Source organism: Camelus ferus, chromosome 6 (genome assembly GCF_009834535.1).
Source record: "Camelus ferus isolate YT-003-E chromosome 6, BCGSAC_Cfer_1.0, whole genome shotgun sequence".
NCBI lineage: Eukaryota > Metazoa > Chordata > Mammalia > Artiodactyla > Camelidae > Camelus > Camelus ferus.
The window spans coordinates 64,322,904-64,344,196 of NC_045701.1; the positions used below are offsets into that span (position 1 = coordinate 64,322,904).

General features: G+C 36.9%; 1 protein-coding gene across 9 annotated transcripts in view; it reads left to right on the forward strand.

Moving 5' to 3' along the window:
* Positions 1-21,293, forward strand: part of GPHN (gephyrin) — a 425,260-nt gene that overhangs the window by 364,531 nt on the left and 39,436 nt on the right. For all 9 annotated transcript variants that reach the window (XM_032482212.1, XM_032482207.1, XM_032482209.1 and 6 more), the window contains one exon: positions 6,663-6,784. In XM_032482212.1, the coding sequence (XP_032338103.1) occupies positions 6,663-6,784 (122 nt within the window). The remainder of the gene's footprint in view (positions 1-6,662; positions 6,785-21,293) is intronic.

Here is a 21,293-nt window from a genome sequence, read left to right on the forward strand (position 1 = left end):
TACACTTTTGTCTCTCAGGTTCTAAATTCTGTTGATGCATGAAAACAGACGTGGGGCATGAGGATGGCCGTGTCCCAGGTCTCGGTTGAGCCCCTGGGACGTACCTTGCCAAGCGTGCGTCCTTGGCTTTGCGCAGGAGAGAATTCAAGAGCGAGCCACAGTTGAGTGAAGGTAGATTTATTCAGAGAGATACATTGGAAGGCAAGAGAAAAGCCATGAGGTGTGGGAGTTGGGTGCTCAGATTAAAAGTAGGTGCACATTCAATAGACAGAGTGGGGGCCCATCTCTGAAGAGGGAGAGAAAGGGGCAGCTGCGAGGCGCCTTGTTGCTGGTTTTTATGGGTTTGGTGGCTTCATATGCTAATAAGTGGAAGGACCAATCTAAGGGGAAGGGGCTGGGATTCCCAGGAAGTTGGCCATTTCCCTCTCTTTGACCTTTTTTGGCTAGCCTTGGGACTGCCATGGTGCCTGTGGGCATGTTATTCACCATGTTAATATATTACAGTGGGTGTATAATGAAGCTCAAGATCTACTAGAAGTTAAATCTCTCATCATCCTGAGCCTCAAGGCCTGCTGCGGGTTGAATCTTTCACCATTTTGATGTTAATTGCTGTGGCATTCCTTGAATGGCTGTGCCCTGCCCCCTTCCATCTTGTCTCACTGTTACCTCTTTAACAGACAGATTAATGAGAGAAAAAAGCATATGTGTTTATTCAGTGTAAGTTTTTTGTAACACCAGAGCCTTCATGAAGAAGAAGGAAAATGGAAGACCTGAAGAATCAGTTAAACCTGAGCATTTTTATATTAGGTTTGATGAAGAATGGAAAGTCATGGAGAAATATGAAAGTGTTACCGGACCAAACTTGGGTCCACTCGCCCTTGTGCTAATCTACTGACACTGGGTTGTGGTGAAGGATAGTGCAGTGTTTATTGCTGGGCACCAAGCAGGAAGTCCAGGGCAGCTAATGCTCAAAACACTTGAACTCCTCATGGATTTCAAGAAAACATTGTTAAAGGCCAGGTGAGGCAGGGGATTCACAGGGTATGTGATCAGCTCATGCACAATTCTCAACAGTTGATGGTGAGGTAACAGGTGTCACAGGGATTAACATTATCAGTCCTTAGGCTCCAGCAGGCCTTGGGGCTATGTGCTTATGGTCATCAAGTGGTTAATGTCTTCCATTTTGTGGGAGTTTTGTAAAACAATTCAGGAGATGTGCATCAGACACTGTTACCTGCGTACTTCAGGGAAGAACTAAAGCAGAGGATATGGGGGAGGGGTTTGTCCCAGGAAGGCCCCATAGGGTCCTGCTTGGTTACAAAAGGGCAGGGGGTAGGAGGGAAGTGTTGTAACCTGGGGGAAACTTAACAAGGCCTGTTCATTCAGATTCTCCTCCATGTTTCCCTTCATCTTCAGAGATGAGGATGTTCCTTTCTCCAGGCAGAGGGAAGGCACCTCTCACGTGAGGGTTTTTAATATGCTTCAGGGGAAAGTCAGAATATCCTTCCCACTCATACCATTTCTCAAATGTCTTCAGCTTAAAATAGTCAGTATGCCAAATGCCGTATTTTGGGGTAGCATGTCTTGAACTTTGTCAGTCTCTTTTCACAGAGACATTCGACATCATCATCACCATATTTAGGTGAACACAAATTTTGCTATTTTCCAGCAAAACCAGTTAAGGAAATTTAGAGGATTAAAACTAGGATTTTTAATAAGAAAATAAACCCAAGACTTACATAACTAGAATATTATTCTACTATAACTTTATTACATGATGGCAAAGTTAGGGGAAAAACACAGGACAGTTTTTAAACCAAAATTATTAAATCAGTCTAATATATCCAGTGTCATGATAACAGAAATAGAGTATGAATTTTTTTCTAATATAATTTGTAAACATTGTATTTATAAACCAAATTCTTAAAGATTTCTTAAATTATGTCTAAAAGCTCTGTATGTTCCTTTTTCCTTCTTGTAACCAAGACAATTAGTTTAACTCTCAATTAAAGCTTTTTTCCCAATGGTTTAATTAAAAAACCATTTAGAATAGGACCATGCTCCATTAGAGCTTATAATCTGACTCTTCTCTCCTCTTTTTGTGTTAGATCTGTTTATCTGGACTATCTGAGTATTTCTAAGGTGTGTTCATAATGACCAGAATTGGGTTTTGATCAGTTAATAAATTAAGTTTTCCAGAAGAGGGAGAAAGAAAAGTAAGGATGTATGAGAGAGCTGTTTGCAATGGATATGGAAATAGTTACTGACCACTGTAAAAATCTTAATCATCTTCCCTTTGCAAAAAGAAGAAAACTATTTCAATATATAAAAACAAGAGAAAGTGAGTCATTACAGCCAGTCTTAGCCCTTTGACAATTCCATCAGACCATAGGATTAAATCTTCGAAGAATATAAAAAAAGAGGTAGGTCTCTTAAAATACAGTAAATAATTTCTCTTTTAGACAAACAAGACAGAGAACCCCCTCATGAGGGTTTAACAAAAGAACTTTTAGATGTTTTGCATTTTTATTTAAATTTCATTTTGAAGCAATGCATAACAATAAAAATGCTAATCATTGAATATTCAGAGTTGCATTCCCTTTTTGTTCTCAGAGTACTTTCAAATGAATAATTGTGCTCATGTCAAAAGTACTCCATTATGACCACTGTAATTCCGAATTGTTCTTGATGAAACTATGCTTTTTAGAAAAAAAAAAATGCAAGAAAGATAAAACAGAAGCCAGAGTTATGCCAGGAGGTAGTACTTGTTAAATGAATCCATGAATTCGTTAGGTAAAAGCCAGTGAACAGGGAAAATACCTATTATGTCTAAAGCCCTTAACACTAAGGTTGAACCCTTAACAGCTAACCCTTAAAGTCAGCAGGCCAGAATGGGTAGACAGATCTCTCTGAAAGCCGATTTCTCAAGCATAAACAAAGTTCTCATACATACACAACAATGTAGACAATTGACAAACAAGATGGTTAGTATCAAATCAGTACTTCACACCTTCGCTAAGGAAAACGAAAATCCGGACAAATCCAATCAGATAAAGTCCTGGGAACCTTACTCTTATAACAAACTGTCAGAGCAGAATTTTTCTTCTATCCTTCTAGGTTCTTTGGCTGGTCTGATAACTGAATTGACATAAGACAAATTAACAGGAGAAATTTTTAATTTTGTACATACAAGAGTCCCCAAAAAATATGAGACCCAAAGGCAGTCAGGCAATTGGGGCTTATATACCAACCTAAGCTAAGGAACGGGATAGGGGCCTGGGGCTTCAAAGGGGAGAAGTGCAGTTCACAGGAAGATGAGAAGAGGAGGTGTTTAGTTATCACATGTTTGCCCTGCCATGCAGTTAAGTCTTTCAGATAAAAAAATCTTCTCTGGTAATGGCCCTCTTTCTGGGCCAGGCCCCCTATTTAAATTATTTTAGGCAGTTAAGGGAGACATAAAAATTTTTGTTAAGTCTGCTGGGTCTTCACTGCCTTCAGTTCAAAATAATCCACATGCCAAATGGACACATTTGGAGGTGGCATATTCTGCTCCCCTTCAAAACACAATAAATTTCAGCTAACTTTGAGCACTCAACAAAAAAGAAGCAGAACTTAATGTAAGGCTGGATTTTGCTGGATTTATCATCATAAACAAAGAATCTCCTGAGCAAAGAGGCTTAAGAGACCTCCATAGAGTGCAGTGTAACCAGTAGGAGAATACTGGTAGCAAGAGGTCTTCCCTAAGTGTTGGTGGGGACCTTCGTGACTATCACAGTCCTAATATACGGACCACCAGAGGTACCTGTTGGTCATACAGAGCTGATTAAAGTTTCTGAACAAGGGAGAACATCTTGTTGACAGAGTATCAGTAATGTCTCAAAGAGGGAAATTACAGAAAGATACTTACAGGATTTTGAGAACTGGGATTGGTCAGGGGGTGGTTTTAAGGTAGAAGTTAGTAAGTCAGGTCTAGGCAGAAACTGGTCAGAGTTTATAAAATAGGTGAGTTACTGAAACAACTCCATTTTATCTTTGGAGCACAAGTCCGTGGAGTTACCATAGTCTCTATCTGTCCATGATCTTGTAGGAACGTATAGGTGTAAACAAGCTTGTGTTGTAACAGCTTGATTTAAGATAGTTTGAGTTACATATCATGGTTTGGTACAGTTTACCTGTTACGCAAGTAATAATACAGTTTTGCATGTTGATTTTTCCATTTTATTTTTCAGAAGGAAAGAGTTTGTAGGCAATTATTAGGCTTTGGCAGAAATTCAGATACACTTACTGAATGCCAGAAATTGAGGAAGATGGGGGTTAGTAAGAAAGTAGTGAAAATGTAGGATCAGGGAGGAGATGAATTAGGATATTCTTAAGGATTGAGACCTTTGGGAAGATAGTAATCAAAGGAGAAAAGTAATCAAAGTTTAAATGTTTGAAAGCTGGAAATATAGTGGCACCACTGACAATAACCGAAACAGGAAATTGAGAGTTAGTGTGTATAGATATGACAGTAACAAGATATGCAGATAAAGGGTTATGTTTTGTTTTACCTTGTATTATATTTTTTTCTTTGTATTTCAACTATAATAAGTTTTAGGCATCGCTCCAGAGATGACCAGAAGTATAAGATGCCAGAAAATAAGACTCCATTTTAAAGGGGAATACCATGAATTTTTCCTAGTATATTCAGTCTTAAAATCCTCCATTTAATTCTGTATATTTTCTTTGAAAATACTTAAAATACACTGTTAATTCGACACCCTAATTTAACTAGCTATTTAACTAGCTATTATTTCATTGAGTCAATTTTACAGACAATCAACTGGTTCTCCAGTGATCTCTCATTGTTCTATTATTTCTGGAACTGTTTCGTGGCAAAATAACGGAGACGAACAAGAATGACAAACACCCTAATTAATAACAGGGAAATCTTACTTAGTTGGTGGTCAGTACCCTTTTGTGAAAAAAATTATATAACCATTCAGTTTTCTTTCTGAAGCAACTTTTCTGATTAATGGAGTTAAAGAGCTGCAAGCCTTGGCCTTTATAAAATTATGATAATGTCAGTAATCATGTGTTAATTAAGATCAGAAAATTAATCTATATTAGGACTGCAATAGCAATTTTCCAAGCTCTGCCAGTGACTAAGGCTGAAAGTGGGCTGCAGTGTCACATGGCATCTGATTAAGTTAGATTAGCACAGTATCTGAAGGGAAGTCTCCCAGGTGACAGTGAATTAGATGATCAGAGTTTTTCTCTAGCTATTTTAAGGGGACAGTTGGTTGCAAAGCTACTACTTTTCCAACATAAAGCCAAAGGTCTGGCCACGTGGGATCACTAATGAGTCAGAAGGAAGATTGAAGGGGCTGGAGGTTATTGTTTGGCAGAACCGAGATATGAAGCCCTGGGTACAGGCCATATTAATATCCTAAGCATCTGGAATGTGCAGGCTTGCCTTAAGCCTCCTAAGATAATATTCCAGATTTTCTCACTTCAAAGATGTAGTTTTTTTTCATTTTGTAATATTTCTGAAATCAAAGTACATCTTAAAATTGTGTAAATTAAAGTTGCATGTTGTGTGTGTTTGTGTGTTAAGGACTCCCTACTCTTAACTATTTTATAGTAAGTGTTAAATCTGTGTCCACATTATAAACTAATTCCATCTATATAGCATCTAGGAGTAACAATATAAGAACAACTGGGGGAAATAGGTGCTCTTTCAATATTATATAAAGAAAGAACAGAGAATCACAAATACAAATTTATTGTATATTTATCTACATTAACTGAGTGTTATCTCAATTAATTCTAACAACTACCTTTCAAGGTAGTTATTATTACTACATATTATAAATGAGAAAATTACTGTATAATATGTTTGGGCAACTTGAATTTGAACCTTACCTGAATCTCAAGCTCTTGCTACTGTACCACACTGCCTCATTAGAGCATCCTAACATAAAATAAGCTTCTTAAATTTTCTTCATTGACATATAATAGTAGATATTAAATCTCCAAAGGATGATTTAGTTAAGAGTCATGGAATTGTGGGTATGTGCATTTAAGTATTACTTGTTTACGTTTGCTAATAGAAACATGATAGCTGGCTCCCCCTCCTTCAAAGAAGTTTAATTTCTTCAGTACTATTGATACTATTTCAGAAAAGAGATCAAAAATCTTGAAAGAAAAAAATAAATGATCATTCTCAGACTTGAGAATATCGAGTCACACAGTCTATACCTCAGATATTCTTAGTGAAAGACAAATTGAAAAATAATATTGGGAAGAAAAAGAATCTTTTTTTTTAATTTGACGCAATAAACAACCACTGGGAAGGCCAGTATCTCCAGAGCACTATTTTGTCAAACTGTAGCCAAAGCTGGTGTGATGTTTAGCCTGCTGTTTGGTCACCACTTAAATTCCTGTGTGTTTTTTAATTCTGGAGGAACATTTTCTCATCCTCCCATACTTTCAATATTTATCAAAGATCCTTTGAGCATATATCTTCTGCGTGCCAGATACTGGTATGTGTGCTAGATATGCTAACCTCTGTTTACTAGATCTATTTTTTTTCCATTAACAGTAAGCAACATTATCCTAAGAAAATAATTTGTGGTGTGTGTGTTTTTGTTTTTGTTTTTGTTTTTGTTTTGGCTTTGTAGCTGCTAAATCCTGAAGATGACCTCTTACCAGGAAAGATTCGAGACAGCAATCGTTCAACCCTCTTAGCAACAATCCAGGAACATGGTTACCCTACAATCAACTTGGGAATTGTGGGTGACAAGTAAGTATTGGATTTTATTTTAAAGTTGTTATTGTACAAATAGGAATCTGGGGAGTACTAACTAGGTGGGATTGTTGCTAAAGAGAAAGAAATTTAATACTGTAACTTTCAGCTACAACTATTTCATTCTTCAGAAGCCAAAGAATTATGTAGATGTCTGTGTCCTTTGGTGATAGACATTTTCCTGAAATGCCTTTTACTGCAGGAGAAATAATTTGCTCTTCTATATTCACACTTTTACTTGTTTTAAGAAAGACAAGGAAGATATAGGTGTAAAGAGTAAGAGAAAAATGTCAAAATTAGCATTAATGGATTCTTTGAAGTTTAAGTACAATTATTTTCTAGGACTTCTATATTGATTTTTGTATCCTTATATAATCTGAGTTTCTCCAGGCTTCACTTACTTGTAAGTTCAAAGGGAGGCGCATTGGCTATAATTGTCCATCTTTAAGAGCATATTACCCCATTTACTAAATTAACTCAGCTCTCTGCTAAATTCCCCGAGCATTTCTGTAAATCTCCTGCTGTGTCTCACATGTGATCAAAAACAAGCCTGTTCTTTCTGAGCATCCCACTTCCATGCAGTGCTGCTGCTCAGCCATCTTTCACCAGCCACTATTTCCAGTTCACCAGAGGTGTGCCTGCTCTGAATAATACTCAAACATCAGCCTGCTGAAGACAAAGCTAGGAGACAAATCTGAGTGATGGATACCATGATGTACCTGTCACCCATAATTGCCTCTTTCCTCTCTTATCACCACCTTGTCACCGAGAAAAGCTCATTATGCCTGGATCGTTCTTCCCTTAAGATGAGTGCTTTCTCAGGACTCAGATGTGCTTTTGAAGAGGCCCTGCCCTACCGTTTCACAAAGTATTCTCGGACACCTAACAATCCCCAGCTTAGGTTCAGCCTGGACACAGCACAGTCCAAATGTGGGACACAGCATCTTGCCAGTAACCTGAAGGGTAGTAGCTTTTATATTAATCTCACCTTTTAAAGTTCTCTTCTTTCCTCCTGACTTTTTTATTTCTCTGAGGACACTGGAGTAGAGGCTGTTAGATGTATTTTCAAACATCATTTTTAAAAAATATCTCCACCATTTGTATTTACCTGAAAGTTAAGTTCATAGGTAAGTAACCAGCCAACTTAGAGCCCATACTGGTGAAGCCAGTGCTACAGGTTCCCTACTATCACCCTAACCCAGGCTCCCTATCCCTGGGAAGGGATAGAAAGAACCCACGGGAAAAAAAAACAGGGCCGGTGGGCTGTTGAATTTGGACCTGACCCTTTCATATAAACTTCAAGGACCTAAAAATTATCCTGATGTAGCTACACCTTTAAAGACAAAAAAATTGATGAACGCAAGAGTTCCAGCAGCACTGAACAGGCCTGAAACTCTGGCAAACAAACTAATCAGATTTGGGGTTTCTTTACCACCCACCACTGGCTCTGGCCCTGCCTCCAAGTACATTAACGAGCTCTAAGAAATATTATCATGTGACAGGTGGTGTGTGTGTATGTGAGATTCTTATCTTAAGCTATTCTGGGCTACAATTCTGTCCAGTCTCTCCCTAATGTTGTACTTCTATATACAAAAAAAAGAAAAAGTAATTTAATATGTACCGTGTATGCTGCCATTACCTTACCATAAAGCCAAAACATCATTGAAAGGTTCATATGTTGATATGCTACTGTTTGCAGCCAATTATTGATTTGTTGTAGATATTTGCTAATGATTAATGTTGATGTTAAATATAACTTCAAAATGTATCTTGGAAGCAGCATATGAAGAACAACAAACTGTAAGCAATATATCGGCAACTCTGAGAATATACAAATCCCTACTGTATATCCTTTTCTTGGATAGAATACCTTACATAAAACTGAGAAGTTTTTAAAAATACAATTGATGCAAATCAGAACTTTCTCAGTCTCAGAGTGCTATATTGAAGAGGCCCAGAGTAAATGATTTCGAATGCAGAGGTGGAATGTGGGAGGAAAGAATTTCTAACTGTTCAAATGGAAATCTGTGCTGGGAATTTAGCAGAGGAAACAAGGTACATTTAATCTGCAGCCTGTTGATAGTCTGTGAAGGTTGCCTCCCTCTACATTATTCTCTCTCCTATATAGCTGTTTGCTAATGAAAGCAAATGTTATACAGAAGCCTCTGTGTGAAGCTCTCCAGGGAAACAAGCAGGGTCAAGGGAGAAACTGCACCATGTTTAAAGCAGGGAGAGAAACAGCTCAAAAATGTCAGCAAGCACAGAGCCCTTACTCAGCTACGGCAAATAAGAGGAGGGAGTGTGAGCGCTATTCTTGTATTTAAAAAAGGTTTCAGTCTGGGTTTAAATTCTATGTGATTCTACTTCTCAGTTCTTACGCTTATCACCTACCATAATCTTAACAATGTTAAAATTGAAGAGTAAGACTCTGTAATTTATTTGGATTGAATTGGGATGAGTTTTGCCTTAGTTTCTTGTACATTTTATTTAAAAGAGGAAACAGTGAAGATTATGGGACAGGTGTTTCAAATACCTGAGCAACAACTGTATTTTTAAGACATTCATTTAAAAATATTATGTGTATATTAAAATACATTCCTTAGACGTATTTTCTCACATTGAATGGAACACAGTACTATTAGGCTTCCTAGTATTTTTTTAGAAGGCAAATTTTTTTATACTTTTTAATTTTTTTATTGAGGTATAGTTGATTTACAATTTTATCTTAGTTTCAGGTATACAGCATAATGATTCAAAATTTTCATAGATTATACTCCATTTAAAGTAAAATATTGGCTATATTCCTTGTGCTGTACAATACATCCTTGAAGCTTGTTTATTTTATACATAGTAGTTTGTACCTTTTAATCCCCTAACCCTAGCTTGCTCCTCTCCCCTTCCTTTTGCCCACTGGTAACCACTAGTTTGTTTTCTGTATCTGTGAGTCTGTTTATGTTTTGTTATACTCATTCATTTGTTGTATTTTTAGATTCCACATATAAGTGATAACATTCTGTATTTATCTGTCTCTGTCTGACTTAACACTAAGCATAATACCCTCCAGATCCATCCACATTATTGCAAATAGCAAAATTTCATTCTTTTTTATGACTGAGGAGTATTCCATTGTGTATACACACACACACACACACACACACACACACACACACACACACACACACACATATACATACATATATACACACACACATACCACATCTTTTATTCATTCAGCTTGATGGACACTTTGATTGCTTCCATATCTTGGCTACTGTAAATAATGCTGCTTATGAACATGGGGTGCATGAATCTTTTCAAATTAGTGTTTTTGTTTCCTTCAGATATACCTTCTGGAGTGGAATTGCTGGATTATATGGTACTTCTATTTTTAGTTTTTCAAGGAACCTCCATACTGTTTTCCATGGTGACTATACCAGTTTACATTTCTACCAACTGTATTCAAGGGTTCCTTTTTCTCCACATCCTCACCAACATTTGTTGTTTGTGGTCTTTTTGATATAGCCATCGTGACAGATGTGACATGATACCTCATTGTGGTTTTGGTTTGCATTTCTCTGATAATAGCAGTGTTGAGCATCTTTTTAGGTGTCTGTTGGCCATCCGTATGAAAAAGACAGATTTTTAAACCCAGAGATATTAAGTGAACTTGCCCAGCATTACAGAAGTTAATGGCAGAGGTAGAAATGGAATCCGAAGTTTCTTGAAATTAACAATCCACAATTCTCTGCTCTCATGAAGACAAGATAATAAATATAAATGTCAAAAGAGAGGCATCATTATGGGCTGGAGTGATCAGAGAGAGTTCTATAAAGGTGCAGTTTTAGCTAGAATAGGAAAGATGTTAGGATCTGTATAGTTAGAAAAAGAGAGTGTGTTAACCAAGTAGGAAACATGGAATGAACAAAAATAGGGAAGTAGAAATGAATAGCTTTCTCAGGTCAGCCCAGACTGATTCAAGTAGGCGGTTCAGATAGAAGGATAATACATGTAAATTTAGTAGAAATTTGAGGACAGATTTTGAAAGGCTTTGCAATCCAGGCAGAACTACCCAATTTGGTTAAATTCGCAGCTTTCTTAAAAAGCAGAATTAACATAATAAACCATTATTTTGGAAAGATAGTTTGATGAAGGTGTATCACATGGGCTAACTTTGGGAGACTTCCTAGAAATAAGAATAACAGTACAATTTGTTTATTCATTGCTCAGTTAGTCAGGAATTGATTGTATACCTATGCAAATCACCTAGAGATCTTATTAAAAATGTTGATTCTGAGTCAACAAATCTGGAATGGGCCAAGATTTTACATTTCTAACAAGCTCCCAAGGATACCAAGCTGCTGCTGGTGCATGGATCACAGGAAGTAACAAGGATGTAGTCAACTGAATCATATAACCACTATGAATTTTAAGCCAAAGTTATTGAGGATACAAAACTGAAATAGATACAGATCTTGCCCTTAAAATTACCTGCAGCAGAACTGGGGTTTTATGGTACATTGGTAAGCATATTCTAATAATTCAGCAAAATTTTACGAAGGGTTATGCTATATCAGGCATTGTCCTGGTATTTGGTACTGCAAGGATGAATAAGATAGTTTATTAGTGAGAACTACAAAAAAGTTTTCAATTCTTTTCCACTCCTCTCTTTCCTCCCCATCCAATCCACATCCATTTTCTCCAGCCTCCTCAATCCAAACATGTCCATCTTTACCTGGGAAAAGACAGTAATCTTCACTTAACCACCTACTCTATGTATAGCACTATACTACACTCCTTCACTTACTTGGCCTATTTAGGCCTCATGAAACAACAGTCATGTGTCTTAAGTGTCTTTTATACTCATTTTGTAGATAATAATACTGAAGCTGAAAAAAATTAAGCTGTTCAGAGTCATACAACTAGTAAAAGACAGAGCAAGGAGGCCAACCCGGGCCTGTCCAACTCCAAGGTCTTTCACCTTTTGCTCTACCATGCTGCCCTCTTAACTAGACTTAGCACCCATAATTTATTAATATTAAGGTTACTAAGCTAAATAGGCTATATCCATTTTAATGAATAAAAATCCTTAGTAAATAGTAACTATGAATATTTCAAAGGCCAGAGAGGAAAATTTAGTTTAAATTTTGAACTAAATACTGACTCTGTGTATGAATGAATTACAAGGACTTGAGATGCAGAGTCCTAGCTGTTTAGGTGTTATAGAAGGTGGAGGGGCAGGAGGATTTATTACAGTAGTTCAAGTTTACTTTCTGGACCCTTAAATAAAGCTTCTCATTCACTGTAAAATAGACAACTCTCCCTTCCATAAAATGAAAAGCTCCTTTGCTTTTTTATAATCTCTTATCTTTCCTCTCGTAACTGCTGGAGCTACTTTTGCAGTGTTTGTTACCTTTGGGTAATTTGTTATGCCAGTTCATAGTATCTTGGCCAGGGCAGGGCTAGAGGGAGAAGGAGAATGGGAAAAACAAAGAAAAGAGAATGTGCATGCAATGTGAATATACAGTAATTTGGTATTCAGGCCTACATTCATTCACTTTATGAATGACCCAGACTCAGGAATGGCTACTTCTGTTCTAACCTTTCCCCCACTCACCATCTGAGCTCCACTGTCACTGCTTTAAGAGAAGGGAGGGGAGAAAAAGCTTTTTGATGAGTGAAAGGGGGGAAAAGCCAAGAATAGCAAGAAACTTTACGGGGAAAGTTAATCTCCTTATCCCTTGACTTTCAAGATCCAGCCTATTTAGGAGAGATGTTTTATTAAGCCCAAATATCCTCCACATTGGCTAAATGTGTTTGTTCTGTTAACATTAATATACTTCCTGATAGTCTAATACTTAGAAGTCCTTTTGTGTTTAAAAGTATTCTACCTGAGAGAGAGTTGTTTGCATATTAATATGAATTAGTTCAAATCAGACATCCAGCATCTGGGTGAATCTGCTATCCTAAATAAACAGGAACTAATCACTTAGAACTTGGAGTTCTTTGAGCCACAGGGAAAAACCCTGAGCAGGACTATACCAGAACCTTAGCATAGCGAGACACTGGAGGCTTGACAAGAAGTGCATTTGACAGCAGGAGAGGACTCTAGAAAGGCAGGTAGGAAGATACCACAAATAAATGCTTTACATTTCAGCATTCTTACTTCAGTCTTCCATCCTGTTTCCAAAATTCAGGCTAATACTAAAGCATAATTCAGCAACATATTAGTAACATTATGAGCTAAATGAAGATTTGTTTGTTTGTTTTTAACTACCCTGGGATCTTGCCCACCATCTATAATATTATTTTTATAGGAATGTGTTCCAGGTTCAAAACAACCAATTTCACATGTAGACTCAGGGAACATAATCTGTGAGTTATGAACTACCTGTGCAAAACAGACCCTCCTGAAGCAGCCAGCATAGTACTGACTGCATGATACCTCAAAATGCTGTTTAAGGGATCATAATTAGTAGTAAGACATTAAAAGATTTTAAATTGGGAGGGTAGCATGATCATCTTCTATTCCTGCTCCAGTTCTGTTATGAACTTCTTGGGCCATTTTTCTAGATGTTCTAGGTATACATTTTCTTTTTTTTTCTTATTTATTATTTTATTTATTTTTATTGAGGTATAGTTGATTTATAATTTTATATTAGTTTCAGGTATACAACACAGTGATTCAAATTTTTGTACATTATACTCCTTTTAAAGTTATTATAAAATACTGGCTGTATTCCCTGTGCTGTACAATACATCCTTGTAGCTTATTTATTTTATACATAGTAATCTGTACCTTATAATCCCCTATGCCCATCTTGTCCGTTCTCCCTTCCCTCTCCCCACTTGTTTGAGTCTGTTTCTGTTTCGTTATACTCATTTGTTGTATTTTTAGATTCTACATATAAGTGAGAACATTTAGTATTTATCTTTCTCTGTCTGACTTATTTCACTAAGCATAATACCCTCCAGGTCCATCCATGTTGCAAATAGCAAAATTTCATTCTTTTTCATGACTGGAGTAGTATTTCCCTGCATATGTATGTCACATCTTCTTTATCCATTCACCTGTTGATAGACTTTGGTTGTTTCCATGTCTTTGCTATTATAAATAATGCTGCTATGATTGTTGTGGGCATGTATCTTTTCAAATTAATGTTTTCATTTTCTTCAGGTATATTCCTAGGATTGGAATTGCTGAATCATATGGTGGTTCTATTTTTAGTTTCTTGAGGAACCTCGATACTGTTTTCCACAGGGGCTTTACCAATTTACATTTCCACCAACAGAATACAAGGTTTCCCTTTTCTCCACATCTATGCCAACATTTTTACTTGTCATCTTTTTGATGATAGCCATCCTGACTGAGGTGATATTTCATTGTGGGTTATCATTTGCATTTCTCTAATGATTAGTTATGTTGAGCATCTTTTCTTGTGCCTTTTGGTCATCTGTTTGTCCTCTTTGGAAAAATACCATTCAAGTCTTCTTCCCATTTTTTAATTGGGTTTTTTTTTTATATTGAGTTGAATGAGCTATTTATATATTTTGGATATTAACAGCTTATTTGTCATATCACTTGCAAATATTTCCTCTCATTCAGTAGGTTTTTTCATTTTGTCAGTGGTTTCCTTTGCTATGCAAAAGCTTTTAAGCTTAATAGATCTCATTTATTTTTGCTTTCGTTTACTTTGTCCTGGGAAACAGATCAAAAAAATTATTGCTAGAATTTATGTCAGAGTGTTCTGCCTATGTTTTCTTCTAGGAGTTTTATGGTTTCTGGTCTTACATTTAATTCTTTAATCATTTTGAGTTTATTTTTGTATACAGTATAAGAAAATGTTCTACTTTCATTCTTTTACATGTGGCTGCCAGTTTTTTCAGCACCACTTATTGAAGATACTCTGTTTTCTCCATTGTATATTCTTGCCTTCTTTGTCATAGATCAAATCACCATGAGGGCATGGCTTGATATCTGGACTGTCTATTTTGTTCCATTGATCTGTGTGTCTGTTTTTGTGCTAGCACCATACTGTTTTAATTACTGTAGGATTTTAGTATAATCTGAAGTCAGGGAGCATGATACCTCCATCTCTGTTCATTTTCTCAACATTCTTTTAGCTATTTGAGGTCTTATTTAGCTATTTTAGCTATGTGTGTCTATACAAATTTAGAATTATTTTTTCTAGATCTATGAAAAATATCATTGAGATTTTGGTAAGGATTACATTGGATTGTATGGTCATTTTAACAATATTAGTTCTTCTAATTCATGAACATGGTATATCTTTCTATTTGCAGCATCTTTGATTTCTTTCATCAATGTCTTATAGTTTTCCAAATACAGGTCTTTTACCTCCTTACGTGGGTTATTCCTGGGTATTTTATTCTTTTTTCTTATGATTGTAAATGGGATTATTTTCTTAGTTTCTCTTTCTGATAATTTGTTGTTAGTGTGTAGAAATGAAAAAGATTTCTATATATTAATTTTGTATCCTGCAACTTTACAGAATTCATCGGTGAGCTTTACTGTTACGGGTTTTTTTTGTTTGTTTGTTTGGTTTTGGTTTTGGTTTTGTTTGCTGGCATGTTTAGGATTTTCTGTGTATAGTATCATGTCATCTGTAAACAGTGACAGTTTTACTTCTTCCTTTCCAATTTGGATTCCTTTATTTTCTTTTTTCTTGTATCATTGTTGTGGCTAGGACTTGTAACACTGTGTTGAATAACAGTGGCAAGAGGGGGCATCCTTCTCTTGTTCCTGATTTTAGAAGAAATGCTTTCAGCTTTTCATTGTTGAGTATGATGTTAGCTGTGGGATTATCAGACATGGCCTTTATTATGTTGAGTTGTGTTCCCACTATACCCACTTTCTGGAGAGTTTTTAATCATATGTGGATGTTGAATTTTGTCAAAAAGTGTCTTCTATGTATATTGAGATGATCATATGATTTTTATTCTTCAATTTGTTAATGTTATGTATCATATTGATTGATTTGTAGATATTGAGCCATTCTTGCACCTCTGGGATAGATCCCACTTAATCATGTTGTATGAACCTTTTAATGTATTGTTGAATTTGGTTTGCTAGTGTTTTGTTCAGGATTTTGGCATCCATGTTCATCAATGACATTGGTCTGTAATTTTCATTTTTGGGATATCTTTGTCTGTTTCGGTATCAGAGTGATACTGGCCTCAAAGAATGAGTTTGGATTAACGTTCCTTCCTCTGTAGTTTTTGGAGTAGTTTGAGAAGGATAGATGTTAATGCCTTTCTAAATGTTTGGTAGAATTCACCTGTGAAGCCATCTGGTCTTGGAATTTCATATGTTGAGATTTTTTTTTTTTTAACTGATTCAGTTTCATTACTGGTAGCCAGTCTGTTCATAATTTCTATTTCTTCCTGGTTCAGTCTCAGAAACTTCTGCATTTCTAGAAATTTATCCATTTTTTTCAAGGTTTTCCATTTTATTGGTGTATAATTTTTTGTAGTGATCTCTTGTGATCCTTTGTACTTGTGTGGTGTTGGTTGTAACTTCTACTTTTTTGTTTCTGATTTTATTTATTTGGATTCTCTCTCTTTTTTCCTGATGAGTCTGGCCAAAGGCTTATAAATTTTATTTATCTTTTCAAAGAACTAGCTCTTAGTTCGTTGATCTCTTTTATTGCTTTTTAGGTCTCTATTGCATTTATTTCTGCCCTGATCTTTATGATTGCTTTTCTTCTACTAACTTTGGGTTTTGTTCTTCTTTTTCTACTTCATTTAGGTGTAAGGTTAGGTTGTTTATTTGAATTTTTTCTTGTTTCCTGGCATGAACTTGCACCACTATAAACTTTCCTTTTAGAACTGCTTTGAATGAATTCCATAGATTTTGATCATTGTGTTTTCTGTTTCATTTGTCTCCAGGTATTTTTTTTATTTCTTCTTTCATTTCTTCAATGATACAATTGGTTGTTAATAGCATATTGTTTAGCTTCCATGTGTTTGTGGGCCTTTTTTTGCAGTTTTTTTCTTGTAGTTGGTTTCTTAGTCTCATAGCATTATGATTGGAGAAGATGTTTAATATGATTTCAGTTTTCTTAAATATACTAAGACTTGTCTTATGGCCTAGCATGTGATATGTCCTGGAGAATGTTCCATGTGCACTTGTTCTGCTGCTTTTGGGTGGAATGTTTTATATATTTATTTTTATATACACACACACACACACACACACACACACACACACACACAAGTCCATCTGGTCTAACGTGTCATTTAAGGCCAGTGTTTCTTTACTGATTTGCTGTCTGGATATTCTGTTCATTGACGTCAGTGGTTTGTTGGTGTCTCCTTCTACTACTATGTTACTGTCAATTTCTTTATGTTTGTTAATATTTGCCCTATGTAATTAGAGGTGCCTATGTTGAGAGCATATATATTTACAATTGCTGTATCTTCTTGGATTGATCCCTTGACCATTATGTAATGTCCTTCTTTGTCCCTTGTAGCAGTCTTTGTTTTAACATCTATTTCATCTGGTGTAAGTATTGCTACCCTGGCTTGCTTTTGCTTTCCATTTTCATGGAGTACCTTTTCCATCCTCTCACTTTCAGTCTGTGTGTGTCTGCAGAAAGTCTCTTGTAGACAGCATTTACATGGGTTATGTTTTTGCATTCACTAAGCCATTCTGTGTCTTTTGATTGGAGCATTAATTCATTTACATATAAAGTAATTATTGATAAGTATGTATTTGTTGCCATTTTGTCGTTTTGGAGGGTTTGGGGTTTTTTTTTGTTCCATTCTTCTATTCTCTTCCATTGTGATTTGATGACTGTATTTATTGCTTTGTTTAGAGTTCTCTCTCTTTTGTGTGTGTGTCTATCTATTATAGATTTTTGGTATGTGGTTACCATGAGGTTTATATATAGCTATATGTATGTCATATATACATATATGTCATGTATGTATATACATGATTAAGTTGCTGATATCTTAATTTCAAACACATTTTAACAACCTTGCATTTTTACTCTCCTCTCAATTTCTGTTTTTAACATTATATTTTATATCTATTTATTTTGTGAATCCCTTAACTACTTATTGTGGATGTAGATAATTTTACTACTTTTGTTTTTTAACCTTACTACTTGCCTTGTATGTGGTTGATTTACTACCTTTATTGTATGTCTGCCTTTACCAGTGCTCTTTTTCCTTTCATAATTTCCTTGTTTCATGTGACCTTGTCTTTTTCACTTAGAGAATTCCCTTTAACATTTATTGTAAAGTGGGTTTGGTGATGCTGAACTATTTTAGCTTTGCTTGTCTGTAAAACTTTCTGATCTCTTCATCAGATATGAATGAGAGCCTTGCCAGAGAGAGTATTCTTGGTTGTAAGTTTTTCTCTTTCATCACTTTAAATATACTATGCCGCTGCCTTCTGGCTTGCAAAGTTTCTGCTGAAAAGTCAGCTGATAGCCTTATGGGAGTTCCCTTCTATGTAACTTGTTGCTTTTCCCTTGCTGTTTTTAATATTCTGTCTTTAATTTTACCATTTTAATTACAATATGCCTTGGTGTGGTCCTCTTTGAGCTGATCCTTTTTTGGATTCTCTGTGCTTCCTGGACCTAGATTTCTGTTTCCTTTCCCAGGTTAGGGAAGTTTTCAGCTATTTTGTCTTCATATATGTTCTCTGACCGTTTCTCTCTTCTCCCCAGGACCTCTGTAATGCAAATGTTCATACACCTGAAATAGTCCCAGAGATCTCTTAAACTGTCCTCATTTTTAAGAATCTTTTTTCTTTCTTTTTTGTTCAGCTTTAGTAATTCCACTGTGTTGTCTCCCAACTTGCTGATATGTTCCTCTGTATAATTTGGTCTATTTTTCATTCCACTTATTGTATCCTTCAGCTCTGTTTGGTGGTTCTTTATACTTTCTAAGTCTCTGTTAAAAATATCTAACTTCTCACTCTCTCCATCCATTCTTCTCCCAAGTTCTTTGATTATCTTTATGATCATTACCTTGAACTCTTTATTGGGTACATTGCCTGTCTCCACTTCACTTAGTTCTTCTTCTGGGGTTTATCTTTTTCTTTCGTTTGGAACATATTCCTCTATTGCCTCCCTTTGCCTAACTCGCTGTTTTTTAATTTCTGTATATCTGGTAGTTTGGTTACATTTCCTGATCTTGGAAAAGTGAACTTCTATAGGAGACATCCTGTGTATCCCTGCATATTCTTCTCTGGTCACCAGAGCTATGTGCTCTAGGGTTGCCCCCTTATGAGCTATGTAAGTCCTTCTGTTTTGGTGTGCTGACTACTATGGGCAGTCTAGTAGGTGGTGCTGGCCCCCAGTCTGGTTGGTTTCCAGACCCTACCTTGTGCAGAGGCTGCTGGCTGCTGGTTAGTGAGGTCAAGTCACAAGACAGCTAACTGCAGAATCCCAGGTTGCCTGGGGCTAGTGCTTGCTTACTGGTGGGTAAAGTCAGAATCCAGGAGATCCTGAAGGTGGTTCCCAACTACCAGTGGGTGAAGACAGGTCCTGGGACTAGTGCTGGCCCATTGGCAGGCAAAGCCAGATCCTGGCTTTTGGCTGCATGGTCCAGGGTTCCCAGAGCTGTTATCAGACCACTGATCAATGTGGCCATTTTCAGACACATCTGGCTGTGAGGTCCAGGGTGTCCTAAAGCTTGTGTGGGCCTGCTGGCCAGCAGTGCTGGGGCCCAGCTTGTCCCAAAATTAGTGCTGGCCTGTTGATGGATGGGCTGGGTCCTGCCATGGTAGGCTATGGGGCTGCAGTTGTCCTGGGCCCAGCAGTCTCACCTAGGGTTCTCACTTTTTATTGAGACTACTCCTGAGATTGGAGCAGGCTCACTTGTGAGCAGTGCCAGGGCCCAGGGGATTCTGAGGCTGGTACCTGCCCACTGCTGGGTGGAACTGTGTCTCAGGGTCTCTGACTAAAGACCTCTGGAGGTTCCAGGTACAGTGCCTGTGCACTGGTATGTGGGGCCAGGTTGTAGGCCCTCTGTTGGGCAGAGCCATGTCCAGAGATGGCTGTGAACTCATGGGGTTTTATGGCAGCCTGTCTGCTGGTGAGTGGGGCTGTGTCCTTGCCTGCTCAGTGAGGATGACCTGAAGCATCCCAGTACTAGTGCCTACAGGCTGGTAGGTAGGGGCAAGGCTGGGTTTTGAGGCTAATAAGCTAGAGGGAGGATTCCAAAATGGCATCTGCCAGCACCATGTGGTTAAATGAGCTCCCAAAATGGCTGCCACCAATGTCTGTGTCCCCAGGGTGAGCTCCAGTTGTCTTCTGCCTCTCAGGAGACTCTCCACAATCAGCAATGTAGGTCTGCCCGAGGTTCCTTTCAAATAACTGCTTCTTCCGTGGGTCCCTGACCATGTGAGATTTTGTGTGCGTCCTTTATGAGAGGAGTTTCTGTTTCCCACAGCCCTCTGTGTCTCCCCAAAGCAAGCCCTGCTGACCTACAAAACCCAATGATTTGGGGAATCATCTTCCTGGGGCAGGACCCCCAACCTAGGAAGCTTGATACAGGGCTCAGACCCCTGACTCCTTGGGGAAAACCTCTGCAATTGTAATTATTCTCCCGTTTGTGGGTCATCCACCCAGGGTTATAGGTCTTGACTATATTGTGACTGCACCCTTCCTACTCATCTTGTTTTGATTCCTTCTTTATTTGTAGGATATCTTTTCTGGTACATTCTGATCTTTTTTTCATAAATAGTTGTTCTGTAAATAGTTGTAATTTTTTTGTGCCCATGAGAGGAAATGAGCTCATGGTCTTTCTAATGTGCCCTCATGGGAACTCCCTGCCCTCTAGTTATTCATTTTTAATGTGGCTTTTTAATCTTGTAACAGAACAAATAAGCATTCATTGAAGAAAATTTAGAAAATATCAATTTTTAAAAAAAACAAAGGAAATAAACACATAATCCCATTATCCAATATTACTCTTCTTCCATTCTTTAATTCTTTGCACATACACAGTTTATGTTTATGTGAGTGTGTGTAAGAAAGCAAAGAAATTATACTCTTATTTTAATCTTCTATTTTTTACTCAATATGTCATAAATATCTGTCCATATCATTACATAGTCCTCTGCTGTATCATTTTAATGCCTACATATTATTCTCTACTAAAAAGTATAATATGATTTATACAATTCCTTGTTATGAGACATTAGATTGTTCGTAATCTTTCTCAGTTGTGAGTAATTGATGAAGATCTTTATAACTAAATCTTATTATTTCAGATTGTTTTTAAATTTTTATTTTATTTTATGACCATGTAAGTGTCTGCCATATACAAAGTTATATTAGTAGCAGGAGTAAAATGAGAAGTAAAGCAACTGCTATTCTCAACTGCTTACTGGCAGGCATGTGAATCAAGTTATTTTGTGGCGTTATCCTTTGCATTTAGAACAGTGCTAGCACATTGTAGCTACTTGATAAATGCCAGGAAATGACAGGAAAGGAAAGAGGGAACACTAAATATAATCTGAATGTGAAAC